General features: G+C 41.9%; 1 protein-coding gene across 6 annotated transcripts; it reads left to right on the top strand.

Moving 5' to 3' along the window:
- Positions 1-5,750: 5,750 nt before the first annotated feature.
- On the top strand, positions 5,751-21,202 carry elk4 (ETS transcription factor ELK4). 6 transcript variants are annotated; one of them, XR_015762805.1, is made up of 8 exons: positions 5,751-6,024; positions 8,934-9,148; positions 9,950-10,702; positions 11,794-12,036; positions 16,108-16,227; positions 16,307-17,134; positions 19,997-20,072; positions 20,142-21,202. XR_015762805.1 is itself a non-coding variant. In XM_014970354.2 (6 exons), exons 2-6 carry the CDS (start codon positions 8,942-8,944, stop codon positions 16,403-16,405), a joined length of 1,422 nt encoding a protein of 473 aa, XP_014825840.2. In that variant the 5' UTR covers positions 5,751-6,024; positions 8,934-8,941; the 3' UTR covers positions 16,406-21,202. The 6 variants fall into 6 exon arrangements, 2 of the variants coding, with proteins under 2 accessions (XP_014825840.2, XP_014825841.2); XR_015762802.1 differs by having other exon boundaries at positions 16,307-16,570; positions 16,992-21,202; XR_015762804.1 differs by having other exon boundaries at positions 19,997-21,202.
- Positions 21,203-21,232: the final 30 nt, after the last annotated feature.

The following is a 21,232-nucleotide window of genomic DNA, read 5'->3' as shown; positions in this document are numbered from 1 at the left end:
GGGAAAACATTTTTTTGTATTTTTTATTTTTTTTTGTAGGATTTATCCAAGTGTCCACTTAGGTGGACAACATGCGCTTATGTCTTTTCAACTAATGAAATGCTGTAAATTATAATGTGAATATATTTTGACATTAGTTAACAGAATGCATAAATATAGTACAATGTATTCAACTCTCATCCTAATCTAATGTTCACTACTGTATGATCCCTTAATTCAGTCCCTCTCATTCAACCGCTTGGTCTCATTTTAGTCTTATTTTGGCTCCTTCTCAAGCAGTATGATTTTATCATGGACATTTTTAATGCTATAAAACTAACAACACTGAATATGACACTTGAGCCATTCTGTTGTTTTCTGTATCATAACAGTACTGTCTCTTCAGTTTCAGACTTCCAAAAATGAAAGCTATCTCATATGAAAACGCGCAAAGCACCCAGGTTACAAACAACAGATTGGATGCAGATGTATTTAGTTTTGTCTGCAGGCTGGATCATTGCATGTTGATATTTTTGGCTGCAGTGAGGTAGGGCCAGTGTTCTCCAGACCTCAGCCTGATCTCATGGGGTGCCTTAGACCAATGCAGTCCAAAGTCGGTCCTGGAGGGTCGGCATTCTGCATGTGTCAGTTCTCTCTGTACTTCAACACATCTGGATCAAATGGTGGCTCATTAGAAGATCTCAGGAGAAACAGTTACAACAGTGTAACTGAGCTGTGCAGTGTGGGTCCTTAGGCAAGACCCTTGGAGCTATATAGCCTACCTCATACTATGAGAGACATTGATAAGCACGACATGCCGGCTCAGACGTCGCCCGGCCAAACAAGGTCTGCGTCAGGTGCTGGGGAACCAGAGCACCTTGATGAAAAATGGGCTACTGGAACAAGACGGAAATGGGCGAGAGATGAAAACATGGATCTGTTGGAATGCTACTACTCAAGTAACCCTAGTCAGAGGGGCTACATGCAAAGACTGTGGGAGGAATGGTTACTTCGACATCCCCAGTCGACACTAACTGCCAAACAACTAGTAGCTCAGTGTTCCAACATCCGCAAACGGCAACTGCTATCACAACTTGCGATTGACGAGGTACAACACAAAGGGGAAGAGCCAGGACGCCAGGTCAGAAGGGAATTAACTACAACTACCCGCCCAGAGACTGGGTATGTAGCCCCAGTAATGAACGAACCATCTGAGCTGAACGAGGCAGCAACTGACCTGAGAAAGAGAATCATGGCCCGAATGAACACCAGACAACCCCGATGCCAATTACAACGGCTGAGTGAAGTACCATCAGAAAGTCTCATTGAAGATGTGAATGCAACATTGAGAACGATCCCTACCAACACCATAACTGAAACCAATGAACTGATATACAATTCAGCATCAGTGATCCTTGAGATGCTTGGCTATAAGAGCAACCATGAGACCCAATATCCACCATGGAAAAGACGGTTAGAGGCTAAGATCAAGATAACAAGGAGGGAAGTGAGCCAACTGTCAGAGCTCCAAAGAGGTGCAATGAAAAGATCAGTACCTAAGAAGTACAGCCAGATGCCCATACCTGAAGCACTCGAAACTGCCAAACAAAGGCTTCAAGCCTTGGCCAGCCGCCTAAAGAGATACACAAGAGAGAATGAAGCCAGGAGGATTAACCGGCTCTTCTCCAATGGCAGGGTAATAACAACAGAGCAGACCCACCAAGGCTGGAGACTGAACAATACTGGAAAGGCATATGGGAAAGGGAGGCGTCCCACAACAGCAATGCACAGTGGCTGACCTCTCTACGAGAGGACCACAGCAACCTCCTTGAACAAGCCCCGGTAACCATCACTGTGGCAGATGTCCAAGAAAGAGTCTCAGGTATGAAAAACTGGACAGTACCAGGGCCTGACATGATCCATGCCTACTGGCTAAAGAAACTCACTGCCCTCCATGAGCGACTGGCAGCTCAACTGAACCAGCTGCTACAGAATGGGACTCACCCTGAATGGTTAACTGAAGGGCGCACAATCCTGATCTAGAAGGATCCCTCAAAGGGTTCAGTCCCATCCAACTATCGGCCGATAACCTGTCTCTCTACAACATGGAAGCTCATGTCAGGCATCATAGCAGCTAAGATAAGCGGGCACATGGATAAATACATGAGCACGGCACAGAAGGGCATCAGCATAAATAGCAGAGGAGCCAAACACCAACTCCTTGTAGACCACACAGTCGCCCGAGACTGCAAAACCCGACACACCAACCTGTGCACCGCTTGGATTGATTACAAGAAAGCCTATGACTCAATGCCACACACTTGGATCATTGAATGCTTAGAGATGTACAACATCAATAGGACTCTAAGAGCCTTCATTGCAAACTCGATGCAAACTTGAAGCCAACTGCAAACCACTTGCACAAGTGTCCATCAAATGTGGCATATACCAAGGAGATGCTCTGTCCCCACTGCTGTTCTGCATAGGCCTGAACCCCCTCAGCCAAATCATCAACAAGACTGGCTACGGATACCGACTCAAGAATGGGGCCACAATCAGTCACCTCCTATACATGGATGACATCAAGCTGTACGCCAAGAGCGAGCGAGACATCGACTCACTGATCCACACCACCAGGATCTACAGCACTGACATTGGGATGTCATTCGGACTAGAGAAGTGTGGCCGGATGGTTACAAAGAGAGGGAAGGTCGTCCGCACAGAAGGGGTCTCACTCCCAGAAGGAACAATAGCAGACATAGAACACAGTTACAAGCTCAGAGGATGAAAGAGACCACCCGCGGAGGGTGAGAAGGGAATTTTATATATATATAAAAAAATGAGAAGGGAATTTTATATATATATAAAAAAATTCCCTTCTCACCCTCCGTGGGTGGTCTCTTTCATCCTCTGAGCTCGGGTCCTCTACCAGAGACCTGGGAGCTTGAGGGTTCTGCGCAGTATCTTGGCTGTGCCTAGAACTGCACATTTCTGGACTGAGATGTCTGATGTTGTTCCTGGGATCTGTTGAGCCACTGCTCCAGTTTGGGGGTGACTGCCCCGAGGGCCCCGATGACCACAGGCACCACTGTGGTCTTCATCTTCCAGGCCTTCTCCAGTTCCTCTCTGAGGCCCTGGTATTTCTCCAGTTTCTCGTGCTCCTTTTTCCTGATGTTGTGGTCACTTGGTATTGCTACATCCACCACAACGGCTTTCCTCTGTTCTTTATCCACCACCACAATGTCCGGTTGGTTCGCCATTACCATCTTGTCTGTCTGGATCTGGAAGTCCCACAGGATCTTAGCTCGGTCATTCTCCACCACCTTTGGGGGTGTTCCCCACTTTGACCTCGGGGCTTCCAGTCCATATTCGGCACAGATGTTCCTGTACACTATGCCCGCCACTTGGTTATGTCGTTCCATGTACGCTTTCCCTGCCAGCATCTTGCACCCTGCTGTTATGTGCTGGACTGTCTCAGAGGCCTCCTTGCACAACCTACACCTTGGGTCTTGTCTGGTGTGGTAGATCTGAGCCTCTATTGCTCTGGTGTTTAGGGCCTGTTCCTGGGCGGCCAGGATGAGGGCCTCTGTGCTGTCCTTGAGTCCAGCTTTCTCCAGCCATTGGTAGGATTTCCTGATATCAGCCACTTCAGTTATTTGTCGGTGGTACATCCCATGTAGGGGATTGTCTTCCCATGATGGTTCCTCCAGCACCTCGTCCTCTGTTCCCCATTGCCTGAGACATTCGCTGAGTACATCGTCCGTTGAGGCTTTGTCCTTGATGTATTTATGTATCTTGGATGTTTCATCCTGGACAGTGGCTCTCACACTCACTAGTCCTCTGCCTCCTTCCTTACGGCTTGTGTACAGTCTCAGGGTGCTGGATTTGGGGTGGAACCCTCCATGCATGGTTAGTAGCTTCCGAGTCTTAACATCCGTGGCCTTTATCTCTTCCATTGGCCAGCTGATTATTCCGGCAGGGTATCTGATTACTGGTAAGGCATAGCTGTTTATTGCACGGATCTTGTTCTTGCCATTGAGCTGGCTTCTCAGGACTTGCCTTATTCGTTGGAGGTATTTGGTTGTGGCTCCTTTCCTTGTGACCTCATCGAGGTTGCCATTTGCTTGTGGTATTCCCAGGTACTTGTAACTGTGTTCTATGTCTGCTATTGTTCCTTCTGGGAACGTATATATATATATATATATATATATATATATATATATATATATATATATATATATATTTTTTTTTTTTTTTTTTTTTTTTTTTACCTGCCAGAGTTTTCCACAGTAGGAGGGAAAACTGGATATTCCCGAGTTAGTCTGGTACGCTTCTGTCTGTTCGCCGTATTGGATTTAACAAAAAACGAAATTCTTGCACTTGCAGTAGATGGACAGTAGTTGGCAGTGTATTGCCTGATGCACTAGTGTCCACTTTAGTGGTCTCTATGCATTTCAAACAAAAATCCACAAGAAAGACAAGAAAATGGCTTTTAGAGGTGTCCACTGTAGTGACTGCTATGCATGACAGGGCTAAAATTGGAAAGCTTGACACTATCAACTTTCATTCACATTTGATCGTGGAACTTTCCTTTTATGTATAATAGAGCAGGACATTATTCGTGTTTTATTTCGCAGCTTGGTTCTGAGGATTATTGTAATGCACTGCCCCTTGGTGGTGATTCATAGATCTACAGTTCACGCTGAGTGCAGGAATAAGTTGTTTTGCTGTTAATATTAATCCAGAGAATTTCTTAGAATTCTGATTCCATGTGGGAATTCCATTTCTAACAAATGGAATTTGTTAGAAATTCCATTTGATGCAGTGATACAGTTTCCCAGTGGTTTCCCAACTGATACAGTAAAAGAAAAAACAAAAAGTGCTGCAGTTGTAGCAAAAATAATTCTATTCCATTTGATTTAATTCATTTGAGCTGTGATACGTTTTATTTTACCCACAGTTACTGTTACAGTACAAAACTGGGTCAGCCTGATATTGGAGCACGACACTAAAGTTTCTAGTGCTGCTCAGAAGTTCATCTGAAAGAAAATTCTTTGTTTTTTTCATGATGCAATCTTGATTTTTTTTTTTTTTAGGTGCAACTTGACAGAACAAAACAGAGTGCCTTGCAAAACAATTCATACCCACATAAGTTTCATGTTGCTTTCAAATTGCAAATGACAATATGTTTGATTTAGACTTTATGACAAAGAACAACACAAAATAGTGTATAACTGTGAGTCTAACGGGAAGGATGCATGACTTTTAAATCATTTAGCAATTTTTTAAAGTTATGTCTATGTTGAGTGTTATGTCGAGTACCAATCACGAGGTTCTCAATTTTATTTAGATTTAGTATGAAGGAAGAAGAAAATTATACATGCTTTTGAAAAATAAACATTTTAAAAATATGCCTAGGATTTGTAACATGCATCCTACAAGGAAAAACAACAGGTGATCTGTCACTCATGTCTTTATAGTAGAAAGAAATGAAAAAAGATAGCATGAGCTAAAACCAGAGATGAAAACAAACAATGGAGGAAGTGATCTGTTTATTTAATGACGCATTTAGGTAACTTTTGAAATCGTAGGAATTCCAACTTGCATTGTTCTTGCAGTCGTTCAGAGCGAAAACAACGCCAAACCAGTGAAACTGATGAGATCGCCAAATAACCTTCTATTACATAATCTTACTGAAAATAGTTAAACTCGAGACGCTATTCTTGTCTTATCTTCTTTGACTTAACCACATTTGTCAAACAGCTTCTGTATGGAAGGATTTCACACCCACGAAGTCTGTAAAGAAAGTTGTCGGATTGCGTTTATACGCAGATCATTGAACGCAACATCAGTTCCTGGTCAAAGGATACACCGTCAGTAAGATCCAGATGGTTTTAAATCTGAATTCCTGAGTGGGAATGCGCTCAACCCTTTGCTACGACCCCGTTTCCCGACCCGTGGTGCTGTAGGAGCTTCCCAGAGATGACAGAGGAACACCTGGACGCGGATCGACGACTCAGAAATTCAGCGGGCTCTTCGAGCGAGGTAACCTTAGCACATGAGCTAACTTGGAGCTAGCCCTGAGCTAACTTAAAAGCTAGCTTTCATTAACGTCGGCGCTTTCATTTGTTTCACACCTCAGCAGTGTGTACGCGCGCGCTGCAGGCGACAGCAGCTGCTCGAGCTTTAATTTGGGACATTAACTGACGCCCAAGAAAACCTTTTGCAGTGTTAGCTGTACCGAAACTATCCAAGGGTTCTCCATCAACAAGTGGTCTCTGTTCTGCACAGTGGGGAGCTGCCTGACAGCATGAACAAATCGCTGCACTTTAAATGCTATTGATATAACTGTGCACCAAATCTGCCATTCCGTTTAGCACTTCATCCCTATATCTACAGATGAGGGTTTCAATCAGTGTCATGTGTTATGTAACCCTCTGTGGTAATCTTCTTCTCCGACTGCAGTTTTTCTCACTGTCCTATTTTCCTCTGATATCGGCGCTTTTAACATGACGGTGCGAGACAGATTGGATCGTGTGTGGGTGGGTGGGTAGGGTGTTCTCCATCCAAGCATGTCGCATGAGTCAGGCCAGATTTATTCCAAGAAGCTTAGACATCTAGATGTTGACGGATCCTGTCAAAGTAAAAGTCATGTTCTGATGCAGCAGCGAAAATACCAGACATTCAAAAATTAATTGGGGCCTGCCCATAGCAATGCATAGGGAGAGCAGTCAGTCACTGCCTCCATGCATTGCATGGCAGGCACCTATTGTTCTACACCTAATAGAATGTCTCTTTATTATAGATTATTTATTTTTCTTCCATCACCGTTAATGCGGCCCGTACCGCTGCGTGTACCCCCACAAAAGTGGTATCAAATCGTGCGGCTCGATGCCGAGAAGGGAGCTATTATTTTTAGTGGGATTCTGAGATAAAATGACGATATAAATTGAGAAAAACGAGAAAAGTTTAGACTGAGTGTCTCACAGAATCACTAAGATTTCTCTCTGAAACACACACACAGGACAGTGGAGGTCTGACTCCAAAACTCTTTTTAACTCCCCCTCACAGGCACAAATGGCGGCCTATTGATGTCAAACTTGGTCATGACATAGATACACAAGCCTGCTCCCGCAAAATGTTTTCAAAATTTTCCTAGGGCTTATGGTTTTTTGTCAGGGTCCTGGAGACCGACGCTGGGTGTCTCACAAGTATAGTAACCAGCATCCTGTCTGACAGAGAGAGCCAGCCCAGGTGCAGATAATTAATTACCATAGCAACGGGTCCTAGACAGAGGCAGTGAGTAGTCACAGCGCTGAATCAGATCTCACAATGCATTGTGGGAAGAATACATATTTCCTGTGACTATTCATGTTTTGCTTACATAAAATTATTACTTTTCTGAATTTTTGAGTGTAAATTAAAATCCTTAGTATGAAAATTGAAATTGTTTTTAGAAATTAACTATTACCAACTTTATTCATGTTTTTTATTTTGGACAATGAGTGAGAACCACATGTGCGAAGCTTATAGTCGTCGGTCTCGGATTGGATTTCACTGACTTGGGGTTTATACTTTGCTTTTCAATGGTGACTCATATCATCATAATATACGTGACAATATTTACAGCTACTGTGTGCTAGTGTTGGGTTAAGTATGTCAGATCTGCATATATCTATTTTTCACGGCAAATTTGAAATGATGGGTTTAAAGTGATGGGCACAGTTGGCAGGCCCCTTAAAATTTCTGCAGGAATTTTCTAGTTATTATAATAATATTGTATGGAATGTCTGACAGCAGGTTTCGTTACGGGAGGGCGTTAGTGACTCTATATCATTGTCTGTCTTGTCAAAGGACAGAATCGTTTTGTTTACTTACATTCTGGTAGAGAACTGACTGACAATAATTTTTTAATGGTGTTATTGGTTGGCTCTGATCAGTTATAAGTAGATCAAATACTAATAATGCTAACCCATCAAAACTAGAAATGACAAAAACTGAAATTGAGAAAAAAAAATTGTTGCTAAATGTAAAATCGGTAAGTAATGGGAGAACAACTATAACTAACTAGAATTATATCGTGCATTTATAAAACTAACTTTGTTTTTGTCTTCATTAATCTATTTAATAATCCTCTGAACTGATGTGAAATAGATGGGTTTTTTCTCCACACCAGCAGTTTACGTCAGCTGTCTGCAAATTACGGCACTCCACATTCCTCCTGGCAGCGCTTACACTAGTCCACCTAAAGGGAACAGCAAACGTTTAGAATCAGTTGGTTGTTCAATAATAATAACTTTTTGAAAACGGTATCTACTGACGGGTATTCGTTACCCAATAGATGTATACATAATCACAATACAATACTCTGGTTAATTTTTAGGTGCAGAATTCAAAATGGTCAAAGCATGAAAAGTTAAAACTACTACTCTAAAAACCAAACAACATTCAACTCCTTAAAACTAAACGTTCAAATGGTAATAACTAATGAAAACTAGCAAACACATCAAAAACTGATTAAAACTAACTGAATTATACAAACAAAAAGTCACACCGAAATAAAACTAAACTATATCGAAAAACCCCAAACTATTAAAACCCTGATAAAAATTGGCCAATCACACAAACTTAAGGAAATTGGTGCTCATCACTCGGCACGCTTATAATTTTAAAGATCTCAGTTTGGTAAAAATGGCAAAAATGAACATTTTACGACCTGGCATTTTTAGAGTTATCTGACTTAATCCTGTACTCCACAAACCCCAACTAGTGTTGATTGAACAGGTTCCTCTATCACTGCATCACCTTCCTTCAGTGTGGGAATCTTGTGGGGGCAACACTTCTAGCAGATGGTGCTGCTGAACTGACTGGCAGTGACTCCATTTAACGTTCTAAATAAACGCTTTCGTGTCTGATTGTGTGTCTGGTGTGTGTGTTCTTTTTTTTCCCCTCAGTAAGCAACATGGACAACTCTGTCACCCTGTGGCAGTTCCTGCTCCAGCTCCTGTTGGACTCCAGCAACGAGCGGCTCATCTGCTGGACCAATGAGGAAGGAGAGTTTAAGCTGCTGCAGGCCGAGGAGGTGGCCCGGCTTTGGGGAGCCCGCAAGAACAAGCCCAACATGAACTACGACAAGCTCAGCAGGGCGCTGAGGTACTACTATGACAAGGTATGCTCCGGTGACCTCTGACCTCTCTACACAGGAGCTGGTCAATCAGGGGAGTTTCATGCCAAAGAGGAAAAACAATTCCACAATTCTTTTCATGACCATTTATTAGTTTACGCTTAAAATGTGTGGAAATATTCTGATCCTATTGGTTCACAGCAACAAGAAAGGAATGGCAGCTTGCATACAGTTGAGACCAGAAGTTTACATACACTGAATGAAATGACACGTCATCCACCTTTATCTTCTCACTGTCTGTAGTTCAGTCAGACCAAACGCCAGAATTACCTAAATTATTTCTGTTTTTTAAATGTCTGTTTTAGAACAGCCAGCCGGCCAGCCGAAGATGCAAAAAATGACAGTGACAGGTTAGCTTATCTGCCTGGCTTTTTCTTAAATAAAAAAATTCAAAGAATACTTATGGTGGGTGAGACAGTCTTCTACAGTGGTCGAGTGGACATGTGATTCAATATGCACTATGCTCACAAACAAGAGCGGCAAAGATGCGCAACTTAAACGCATTTTAAAATTGTTTTTTGAGCATTTTGAATCAATTCAGAATTCCTAACACTAGGAATTGCGGTTCTCTATAGAATTTTTTTTTTCTTGCACCACCAGGGCAGAGGAATTCTAAAGTAAGTAGCTCTGTAGACTGGTGCCCACCCTGCCTGTGGTTTGACCCTGTGGGCATGCTACTCTGGGACGTCTGTGGCTTTGGGCTTGGTGCAGACAGGAAGCACCCAGCTCCCCCGCACACAGGGCGGTGCTGCCGACTCACTCTGCTCCGTCTGCTCTGTCTCATAGAACATCATAAAGAAGGTGAACGGTCAGAAGTTCGTCTACCGCTTTGTGTCCTACCCCGACATCCTGAAAGGAGACGCCACTGCCCGGATGGATGGGGGGGACGATGGAGCGGGCGGAGTCCTCCCTGCCACCGCTAAGAGGTTGGACGGCACTCTGCTGGAGGCGGAGTCTGCCGACCGCAAGGCGGGATCGGGTCCGGCCGCTCTGGGCTCCAGCACCAAGCAGTCCAACAGAAACGACTACATCCACTCCGGCCTCTACACTTCGTTTCATCTCAACTCCCTACCCAACGGGCGGCAGCTCTTCAAGTCCATCAAGGTGGAGAACCCTGCAGAGAAGCTGGCTGAGCGGAGGGCCGCCTCCCAACAGAGCCAGGAGATCCCCTCTCTGCTGCAGGCGCCTCCAGCAACTGCTCTGCCGTCAGTCATCAAGTTCGGAAACAGCCCGCCAAAGCCGCTCGCTGCGCCGCCTCCTCCGGTCGCCATGGAGACCACCCTGAGCGGCTTGGACTCTCTGCAGGCGCCGCCTCAGAGGGCCGAACTCGTCAACACACACTCCTCCCTGCAGCCCCAGTCCGTCTACTCGTTGGAGCACAGCCGGCAGTCAGAACCCGCCCTGGGCCTACCGGACCTGGGCGCAGCACCGGAGGTCGTTCAGGAGGGAAACATGACCAGCAGTGACGGCGAGTCGGGGGGCTCTGGGTCCACAGAACCGGCTGCTCTGGAGACACCAGAGACCCAGCCACACGACAAGGCCAGTACACTGCTGCAGACATCTCTACATCTATCTACACAGGACAGAGCATTTATCATGTTATTGATCATTTAGCCTGATTATCTTCTTATCATTTTGATTTATAGTTCTCACAATAAATTCAAATCATTGATGAAAAAAAAATGGTAAAACTGTAAAAAAAAAACCCATTGTAAAACCCCTGAAAACTGTTTGTATTGTTGGGATTGTTAGCAGGGAGGTACGGATCTACTTCTCTCACTTCCGATACCAATACAAGGTTCAGTATTGGCTGATCCTGATCTAGTATAGAAAAAACATAGAAAAACAGCTGAATTAACTTAAAATGCTTCTTTTTTGCTAACTGCACCAGTACAGCACACTAGAACACACAAATAGATTAATAAGCTTGGTCAAAAACAACTTTAATTTATTCAGTCAGTAACAGCCAATGGAAAATAAATAAGGAAACTCAAACTGACTAAGTTAGTCAAACGTAAAAATAAACTAACAAACCTTCTTTCAAATGGTTCAGAAAGTGTAATTAGGAATTCTAAATATGATTTTAAATTAAAAATGAAGTATGATGTCGCTCAGAGCACAAAGCATAGAATTAGACTGAAGAGATCTGACCTTTTGCATCAATATCAGGTCTGATACAGATTTTGATATCAGATCGGTGCATCTTCAATTGTTAGCGTTACTACTTTCTCCACTGTTTGTTCGGTGAAAGTATCAGTAACCTTGGAAGTGTGTTTAGTGATATAAATCACACTTCTTTACCAGGCCTGGAGTCTCTTCATGCGCCTGAAGAGGCGTGTTACAATCACGTTTTTCAAGAGCAGTACTTGTGTTTGTGCCATGCTGTCACAGCCATACAGTTACATAAAAAGTGGTAAATATTTCTTATTCTCACTTTTATCATTATAGCAGTTCCACAGAATATTATGATAAATCTAAGTCCATATTGCCCAACTTCTAGGCTAAGATAGCAGATTAATGTTGACTGTATTTATGAGTTTGTTTAAACCAGCAGATCTTCCTGTGTTGCTGTCATAGCTGATAAACTGAAGGGTGACCCGTGTTCTTAAAGGAACCTGTTGTGTGTCCAGCAGGTGGACGGCGGCATCAGTGTGTGTATAAACGAGCCCAGCCTGGTGGACACTGAGACCAGTTCGTCCTCGGTGAACAGCAACACCACGGGAAGCGCTCAGGCTCTGGGAAAAACCCGTAAAACGCCGAAGGTCCTGCAGCTCAGTCCGCCCGCTCTGCTCGTCACCACGTCCGAGTTCTCCCCCATGAACCTGTGCAGCCCCTCGCTGCCCACTGCCTCACTCACACCAGCAATGCTCCAGGTGAGACCCCTCTATACTGCCGCATTGCCATGTTTATCACAATACAGCCGATGCCAGTGTGCGGTGTCTCCGAGTGCACCGATTGCAGTTTTGCTGATCCCAATTTTTTTTTTTTGTTGTCAGAAAGGTTTTCACCATTTTGCAGAGGTAGATCAAATCTACCGCTTTTTTTGAAAAGCGTTGAGGACAAAGCCACTGAACTCCATAGATCTTTAAGTTAAAGGTTTGTGAAGGTGTTGAGTCAGACTGAATCAAATGAAGTTGGACATTTTCTATAACTTAGCGTAGTTCTATTTTTTCTGTTTTTCTGAGTACTTGTTTTCTGCGATAATTGGATTTATGAATGTGGAAACAAAACAGACGGGTAAATTAAAGCAAACGTAAAGTTTTTCAAGCTACCAAGCTGGTTTCTGCTGGTGTAAAGTTGCAGAGTGATCAGCATAGAGGTTGAGCTGGCAGCGTGTCAGTGTTTGTTCTCCGTGACCTGCTTCTGTTGCATCTGTTCTTCTTCCTGTTGCACAAAGTACAACAGAGACGTAAGGCGACAGCAAAACTTCTCAGCAATCCTCTGAGCTCAGGCTGGAAGGAACAAACAAATCTGTTTGAAGATAAAAATATAATAAAGTGCAAAATACTTGAGACCCCCTTTAAAAATGCTCATAACTCCCAATTTTAACATATAACACATCTTAATATGCGTTAAGTGAAAATCATCCGCTGTCTACTTTATCGCTACTGCTGGGGGTTCAACCAATCAGCAGCAAGCAAAGTGAGTGCCGATGGTCCAGGAAGGTGTTAGTGGGATGGTTTGCTCTGAATCCAAACTCTAACTCTGAGTCAGTTTTCTGATGCAGGGTTAAAGTTCATTCCTTCAGTCTGATTCAAAGCTCCTGCTGGACTTGAACCTGCAGCTCATTGTGTTCTTTTCTGATCAGCGTTTACTGCGTGGAGTTAAAACCAAACTTTACCAGGCCATTTCTTTGTTTCACATCTCTGTTGTAAATGACATCTTGGATCTCAGTGAGGCAGCATGTATAAATAGATCAAAACTGTAGTTAAAATAATCAAATCAGAGATTATAAAAGTTGACAGGTCAGACCTTAGAATGGAAAAAAAAGTATCTGGCCTGAAGGGTGCATTTCTCTTTTTCTCTTTTCAATTCTGATTTATTTGGCACAAAGCAAGTGCTGGGCGTTAAGAAAGAGCTCTTTACTGTCAGTCGCTGCTTTAACCATAAAATTGCGCAAATCGAAATTAGCTGAATGGAAATATGCCAGTTTCTTACACTTGTACAACCAGATATTTCTGTTTTATTTACTCTTTTCTTGCATTGTTTTTCACTGATGTTGGACAGGATATGAACCTATATGACCCGCTTTTTCTGTCATGGTCCCATTTTACATGAGAAAACCCAAAGTTTTAACAGTTTCTTGCTCTCATCCACTTTCCTGTTTTACATTCAGACATCTTTCAACTGGTGGACATCTAAACGAAGACAATACCTTATTCCCACGATTAATTTCAAAACGCAACCAGTTAATAGCTTTCTAATTATTATTATTATTATTATTATTCAAACAAAAAAAAAAACAGCAACAACATGTCTTTGAATGTGTGAACTCATAATCTAAGCCCACTTTAAAGTGTGTTCCAAATAGTTCCAAGCCAAATGTGACTGTAAGAAAGTGACTCTTCAGCTCCCAGATGAGCAGCAGGGGGCAGTAGAGCTCCAGCAATGTCTCCTTGTTTTTGGCTGTTTAACTGGCGGTGGCCCTGTGTGGTGTGTCAGGGTGGATTAGATCTGCTTGTTCAGGTCAGACCTGGTCATGGCTTCCAGCTCAAACTCCCTGTCGGCTCACATATGGAGAGGACCAACATTTAGCTCTCTGTTTGCCTGTGATGGTCTTTAAAGCTGAAACTACTTTTTGCAGCATCAACACAAAACATAAAGAAAAAAAAAGGAGATTCTGGGTTAATTTCAGTTGATTATTCAGCAATAAGTATCACAATTTTGTGGTTTTCCGATATCTTTCATGATTTTTGTTTCACCTAACGATAATTCTTGCTTTTCAACCCTACATTACACTGTAGAAAGTTGGAATAACAAAGTGTTTTCTATCTTATGTTGCTGCTTCTTTTCACAAGATGCTCTGAAGAAACAGATATTTCTCACAAACTTTTTTTTTTGTCACATTTCCTCCGCAAACACGTTTGAAGGTGCAAAACCTCTTTGTTTTCACTTTCTACCAAATTTTCCTCTTCTCATCCTCCACTCCACACAGGAACCTTCACAGTTGGACCTCAGCTGCGAGTTTGGAGGAGGAGGTGGCAAAATGTGGCTCTAGTTGGAAAAACAGTTTAGAAAAAAGGTTTCAGACGCCTGTAATCTGCGAATGGATGATATATGTTTTAGTCTGTGAGGCAGACACCTTATCTGATTTTACAATTAGGCTTAAAACTTTATTTTTTGATAAAGCTTTTAGTTAGACTGGGTTAGGTTACCCTGACTTACATCTGTAGCTGTGCTGCTATAGGTCGTACAGCCCTGTAGCGGTTAGATGGTGGATACCAACTCGAACATAACACGCCGTTCCTTGCAAATGTGAAACTTTACTCAACTAAAATTTTACAAAGCAGCTAAGTAAATTACCGCTTTATATTTTGTCTAGAAAAGTTCATTTAGGGGAAGCTAAGTGTGCTGAACATTTTCAAAGTTAGCAAAAAGGCTAAAGAGCTGATTAGTAGAAGTCTGTGCCCCACTTCAAATAGAACACAGTTCCAAACCCACGGGCCCATTTCTGTCCTAGTGTGGAACAGAGAGCAGCCTGCGCTGACCCGCTGACCTCATCTGTCCTCACCTTGGACTTTCTTGGACGTTAGGTTCTGCCTCAGAGCCGGTCCCAACCCCGCTGGCCCTGAGGAGACAGACCAGTAGCATATGCTGTGCCAGCTGTTGCTCCGTTGATATAATGGCGTTTTACAGCAATCATTTACAACAAGCTATGAGCGCTGACATTTTTATGAGGAGGATAAACAGCCAGAGCAGGGCAGCCGATAGCCAGACTAATTAAACTGCTGATATTAATCTGATAGCCTGTGGCTTCAATAAGCAGAGAACAGCTCACATACCGAACAACTAGTATCATTGCTATGTAATGTTACTGTGATTAGACTAGTACTTATTAACATTAGGGAGTGTGTGATGGGTAAATGTTTGTGTTCTTACTATTATTAATAGTAGAACTTTAATTTATTTTTATTTTTTTACTAAAATGTAAAACTAAAATCCAGTGATATGCGATTGATCAACACAAAGTAGTAGGAATCAAGATGTGTTCAGATATTTAAACACATTTTAACACATTGCATTTTGTATTTTGGTGATAAATCTCAATAGTGTGGTGTGCAACTCCTTTCGGTTTGCCATCTATCTTCCCATCAACTCCAACCAGCTCCCCTGTCCTGGCTGAATAAAAGTGTCCCGCATCATGATGCTGCCACCACCAGGGATGCTCACTGTTTTCTGTCTCAAAAGCTATTCACATTGTTTCTCTAAATGTATCTTCAGAGTAAAGGAGCTGAATTCAAAATGGATTCCAGATTTCTCAAATATTTAGAGAGAAACTATTTCTTTATTTTCATCCACCTCACAATTCATCACTACTTTGTGTTGGTTTATTTAATAAAATCCCAATAAACCATGATAGAGTTTTATGGTTGAACCGATTGCAGTTTCCAGACCTGATCTGCCGGATCAGATTTTGTGTGTGTGTGAGTGTGTGTGTATGAAACTTTGCTAAAAAATGGTGACAAAGTTGCTAAGCTGGGAACAGTGGGGTGACTTGTTAACTGTGGACGTGCAGACGTGAGCTGGTGGGTGGAAAAAGGGAACAGTGGCAGATTTTCCGGCCTCAGCGGAGCTAGATAAGAACATATTTTGCATGTAAACATTGCTGATCTCCCAAAATAGATTAAATTGGTGCAGCGCTGTAAAGTTTGTGGTCAAAGTGAATCTGTTTTCAGGTTGGTAGTTTATGCTGCTTTAACCGTCAATGTTTCTGTCCCTCCCAGACTCCAACCCTCCTGCTGACTCCCAGTCCTCTGCTGTCCAACATCCACTTCTGGAGCACGCTCAGTCCCGTCGCTCCCCTCAGCCCAGCCACCAGACGCCAGGGAGCCCACCTGTTCCAGGTGGGTGTGTGGAAACAGCTCTACTTCCTGTTTCTCTGTACTCTAAAGCTGAACACCATCATTTACTTTTCTGTCGCAGTTCCCGTCAGTCCTGAACTCCCAGTTCCAGATTCCAGTCCAGAGCCTGGATGGGACCAACACACCCGGACCCATTTCCCCAGACCCCCAGAAAACGTAGACACGGCCCAGACCCGTGTGTGACAGACGATGAGGGCGAAGCGTTCACTTGGTCTTGTGGCATTCGCCCCCTCAGGACCCTTTTCTGTTCGCCATCCTGATGCATTCATTTTGTCTGGCTTATTTTGGGATCACAGCAGATGAAAAGGAGAGAGGAATTTCCATGGTAACCGCACCGGACACAATCTGCTTCACACCTAATGGGATTCCAGCTGTGGCTTTGCTGCCAGACCGGTTCTTCTGACCTGAGTCAACTCTGGTCGTTTGTTGCTCCAACTGATCATACGCCTGCCTCAGCTGCTCACTACCTGACCCACACCACCTCCACCCTTCTGTCTTATTCTGACTAGTGGCCACAATCCAAACTGAACCTTAAGTTATGCTTCTGCAGTGCTTTGCAGATGTTCTAACATTCCTTTCACAGTTTTTTCTGTGATACAATCCCAACATTCAGTGCGTTTCATTTGGATTGGATCTCAGAGAGTGGAAGGAGTGTGAATACTTATGCAAGCCACTGTGTGTGTTTGTTTTAATGAAACTTATGTGAACACCCTAACGGCCATGTTGACCTGTTCTGCCTTCTTTAGGGAAGAAAGAGAAGCCATACAGCATTTTTGGCCACAGAGGGCACCCATCCAGCCGTAGTTCTCTGTCATGGATCACTAGTGTCATCGGCTTGTTGGGGAGGGAAACCAGAGAACGGAAACAGAGGGAAGCGGCTCGTTTGTTAGTGAGTGAGCTTTTTTATTATCACCAGCTGGCCTTTAAAACATTGTTTAGAAATGAGAAGGGAAAAAAAAACACGTCAGGGCAACTGTTTGCAAGGATAAGATGGACGCAGGGATTTCTGTGGTTGAAATGTCTCCCTATGATTTTGTGAAAAAATGAATACCATAAAAACTTTTTGATGCTCGCTATTTGTGGAAATCCTGAGCAGTTGTTTGTTGCATCCTTATAGATCCAGTAAGAACCTTATAAGCATTTAGTTTAAATTCAAATTAAAAACATATTTTGTTGAATCTCCAGTAGCAGTCAGACTTGCAATAAATCTAGAAAATCCTCTGACTAAAGATAGTTGTTGCATGGGAGTCTTATGACTGTAATGACATGCTAACAGCTAAATATCCAGGGACAAAGACAATATTCCACAGTAACATGTCGTGGATGACATCATCAGTAGTTACCAAACACTGCTAATCCACCTCATTTGCTTTGGCCGCTCCCCTTTAACTCTCTGCCTGTCTGTATGGTTACCAAGCCGAGCAGAGAGGGTTTGAACTTCCTGTTCCTCTCTCTGCTCTGCATCATGAAGCCTCCTCTTCAACTCTGCTTGGAATTATTGTAGCTTTTACGATGCTAATCAGTTGCTCCTATTTGGAAAAACAATCCGTTGTTGCCATGGCTACGCATTCTAGCTGTCAACAAGTTAAAAAAAAAAAAGCAAGCTTAATTGAATAAAAATGCAACACCTCAACCAAAAGGATTAACAAAAGTGTAGAAGAAGAAATGAGAGCTAGTGTAGCTCCTGCTGCCACCACCAGTGGCACTGTTCTAGAACAAGTTTGATTCCAGTTCAGCCCTGGACATCCCTACATACATGTAATATTTAGCACTTGGTTATTGCTTCAGTATCTGCTTAGTGACATGCATATTTGTACAACTCCAGGTTCGTTCAGTCTGTCCTGTAAACTTCTACGTTCTTGTCAGCAGATGCTGCCGTCTTCCCTCTGTTTCCAGTTTAAAAAGCTCCAAACAATACGGATGGAATTAAAGCCAAGACTGTTGATGGCTCTTATTTTTTGTTTGTTATTTTTAACCGCAAATAGCAATACCTTTGCTTGCCCAACAGTCAGCCAAAACATTATGACCTCTTTCTGCTGCTGAGCTGGGAATGCACCGAGAAGTCAGCCGGAATCAGGTCTGCTCAAGACAACATTCACTAGCAACATTCTTCGGTGTGGAAATTCTTACTGTGGGAAGGAAGAAAGGGTTAAAAGCGACTTAAATGTAAATGTATCGTCAGCCGTTTGCTGACAATATTTTCAACAGAAAATAGGAAAGCTAAACATATTACTGAAAAGTTGTTCCCTTATATATTTTCCTAAGGTTTTATTCTCCAAATTTAAATAGCCACCGCTCACAGTAAATATTTTATTTGCTGTTTTTTTTTTTTATTGTAATTGACTAAAATGAAACAGAAATGTCCAACAGCGAGTATCATTTGTTTGGACGCTAGTTTGGAGCTTAAAGTTGCTTCTCAGCTTTAATGCTTAAAACCCAAGGTGTCAAACTCGAGGCCCGTGGGCCGAATGTGGCCCACTCTATTTATATGGCCCCTCTAATCTCAAGATCTCCACATGAATTCAATCAGATTATTTTTTAACTATACATTGTCAAATTACATCAAAGATTAAAGTTGATTTAAGTTTAAGAAGTAAAGCGATAATATTCTAACAGTTCCTTAATAGGTAATTTTATCAATTAATTTTATCAAAGATGCAACTATTATTTTAGTTATCGATTAAATGTATTGATTATTCTGACAATTAATTTTATATATATATATATATATATATATATATATATATATATATATATATATATATAAATGCTCTTATATGCATTTATATATATATATAAATGCATATAAGAGCATTTCTTTAGTGAATGCTGGATCATTTGTAGCAAAAGATGAATCTGCATCTAAAAATACTTTTAATATCAACATGTAAAAAAAATCTCAGGCGATTCTGCTTGACTTGACATAAACACACTGAAAAAGTGAAACATTTGATCCAAGTTAAAAAAGATGGACTTAATCAAATTAAGTTTACCCAAGTACATATATTAATCTAAGTTATGTTATACACACGTGAATAAATTATGTTTGACAAACTTAATTCGATTTCATGTAACAATTCTCCTTTTTTCAGTGTAGTTAATAAATGGGTAGCAAAGGTGCTATTTTTAAGAGTCTGAACCAGGTGAAATTAAAACTGCCACTTTAGGATTTCTGGGTAAAACATTTATGGCTCTTTTCTTTTATCTTAAATGCAAATTGTATATATTTTTTTGTACAGTTTTGACTTGATTGCTGCTCTGACTCCGTTGTTCTTTCAGCAAACTCCTTTTTTTGGATCCGTATACTCGAGCTAACGGTTAATCGATTACTAAATCAGCTTACAATTATTTCAATAACCAATTCATCCAATTAATCGCTATCCAAGATCTCGTTGCAACCAGAAATGAAAGAGAGTGACAAAGCTGCATCACTCTCTCCTTCTGATTGGGTACTGATGTTCCGGGTCGTTCTCTCTCCGTCTGATTGGCTGGTGATGTTTTGGTTCTTTAACCCAGAGCGCTGCCTGGACATTTCCCTGCTGCCTGCCTATCAGCCACCTGATTCCCACTCCACGCGTTTTACCTGACTTTAAAGCCATAAGTCTGATGCAGACTCCAGACGTACTCCCCGCCTCTCTATGCCATCTAACACTGAAAGCGTGCGTGGCGCTTGTTTACACCGTACTTGGATTAAAGAAAAAAACACAGAGGTGTGTTCTGTTTTTAACCAAAGTGTCGAACTCTAACCCAGGGACGGGTTAGACGGGTTGGTGCAGGACACGCGCTCACTCAGATGGAAACGGTGCCTTACCGCAGCCAAGCCCAAGGTCAGCCTCACTAAGCTCTCTCACACTCGGAGCTCTTTTTATTTGATTTGATTTTATTTTAAATTTCAGACGCCGTATCTTAGATGTCGACCAAACCAGAGAATTGGAGGAAACTCAGCAGCGGTGTAATTCTGGATGCATTACTGTACATACAGACAGCGACATGAGCCGACGCGCTCAGCATGTAAAATACCAGCTTCACGTCGGCGGCCATGTTCCTTCTTAACCTGCCTCTAAATGTTTGCTCAGAAAGTGTATAGATAAATATATATATATAGAAGGAGAAAAAAAACCCTGTCTTTAACTCATTGTAACCTCCATTTATTTTCCTGTAATGCAATAGAATTTTCAGAATAATTTCTATTTTTGTAAATCAGTGTCTGCTTTTTAATATTCCTCTTTGTGCATGTTTTTTTTGTATCCTTGTTTTATTTTGTGTAATTTTTGGGGAATTAATGTTTTTTTCCTTTCTTTTTTAGGAATCAAAGCCTTATTGGGATAAAATCAAAGTCTGTTTTGTATGTTGACTGTTTTTTGATATTGTGTTGATATTGTACATGCAGATGTTGTGATCAGACGTTTGCACTTAAGAGTCGGGGGTTCCTGTCATATTGGATTCTGTCACTTTTCTAGGATTTCCTTTGATGACTAAAGAAATGTATTTTTCCCCGTAAAGGGAGGACTTCATTATGCACTTGTATTTTATAAGAACAAAAGGAGCTAAATCTAAAGTTTTACAGTTTGTATGAAAAAAAAACTAATTTGTAATTAGGCACTTGCACAAATATTTATAAAAATGTCTACAACCCATAGAACAGATATATAGAATAAGCATTTTTTGCTGTAAGTTTAATAGTAAAAACTATGAAATAGCTATAAAATGATCCCAAAGCTTTTTTTCTCCTCCAGTCATCTTGGAGTTTAGTTTTTTCTTCATATCTGCTCTCTTGATTCTTTTCCTTGAAATGTAAAAAGTCGTTTTTAAAGAATGACTGTTTTTGCTTTGCTTTGTCCAGTTCGATGCTTATTCAAAATGTTTACAAGCTGCTTGTCTTGAGTGGCATATTGATGTGCGAGAAGCCTAGAGGAATTCTGTACAAGAGACCAATAAAACAAATGTCTAACTGACACCAGGTTTAATGTGTGTGTGTGTGTGTGTA

Source organism: Poecilia mexicana, unplaced genomic scaffold (genome assembly GCF_051168715.1).
Source record: "Poecilia mexicana isolate PSO_F unplaced genomic scaffold, ASM5116871v1 scaffold_5, whole genome shotgun sequence".
Classification (NCBI taxonomy): domain Eukaryota; kingdom Metazoa; phylum Chordata; class Actinopteri; order Cyprinodontiformes; family Poeciliidae; genus Poecilia; species Poecilia mexicana.
The sequence above is the reverse complement of the archived record's forward strand: the minus strand, read 5'-3'. Positions and strand labels throughout refer to the sequence as shown.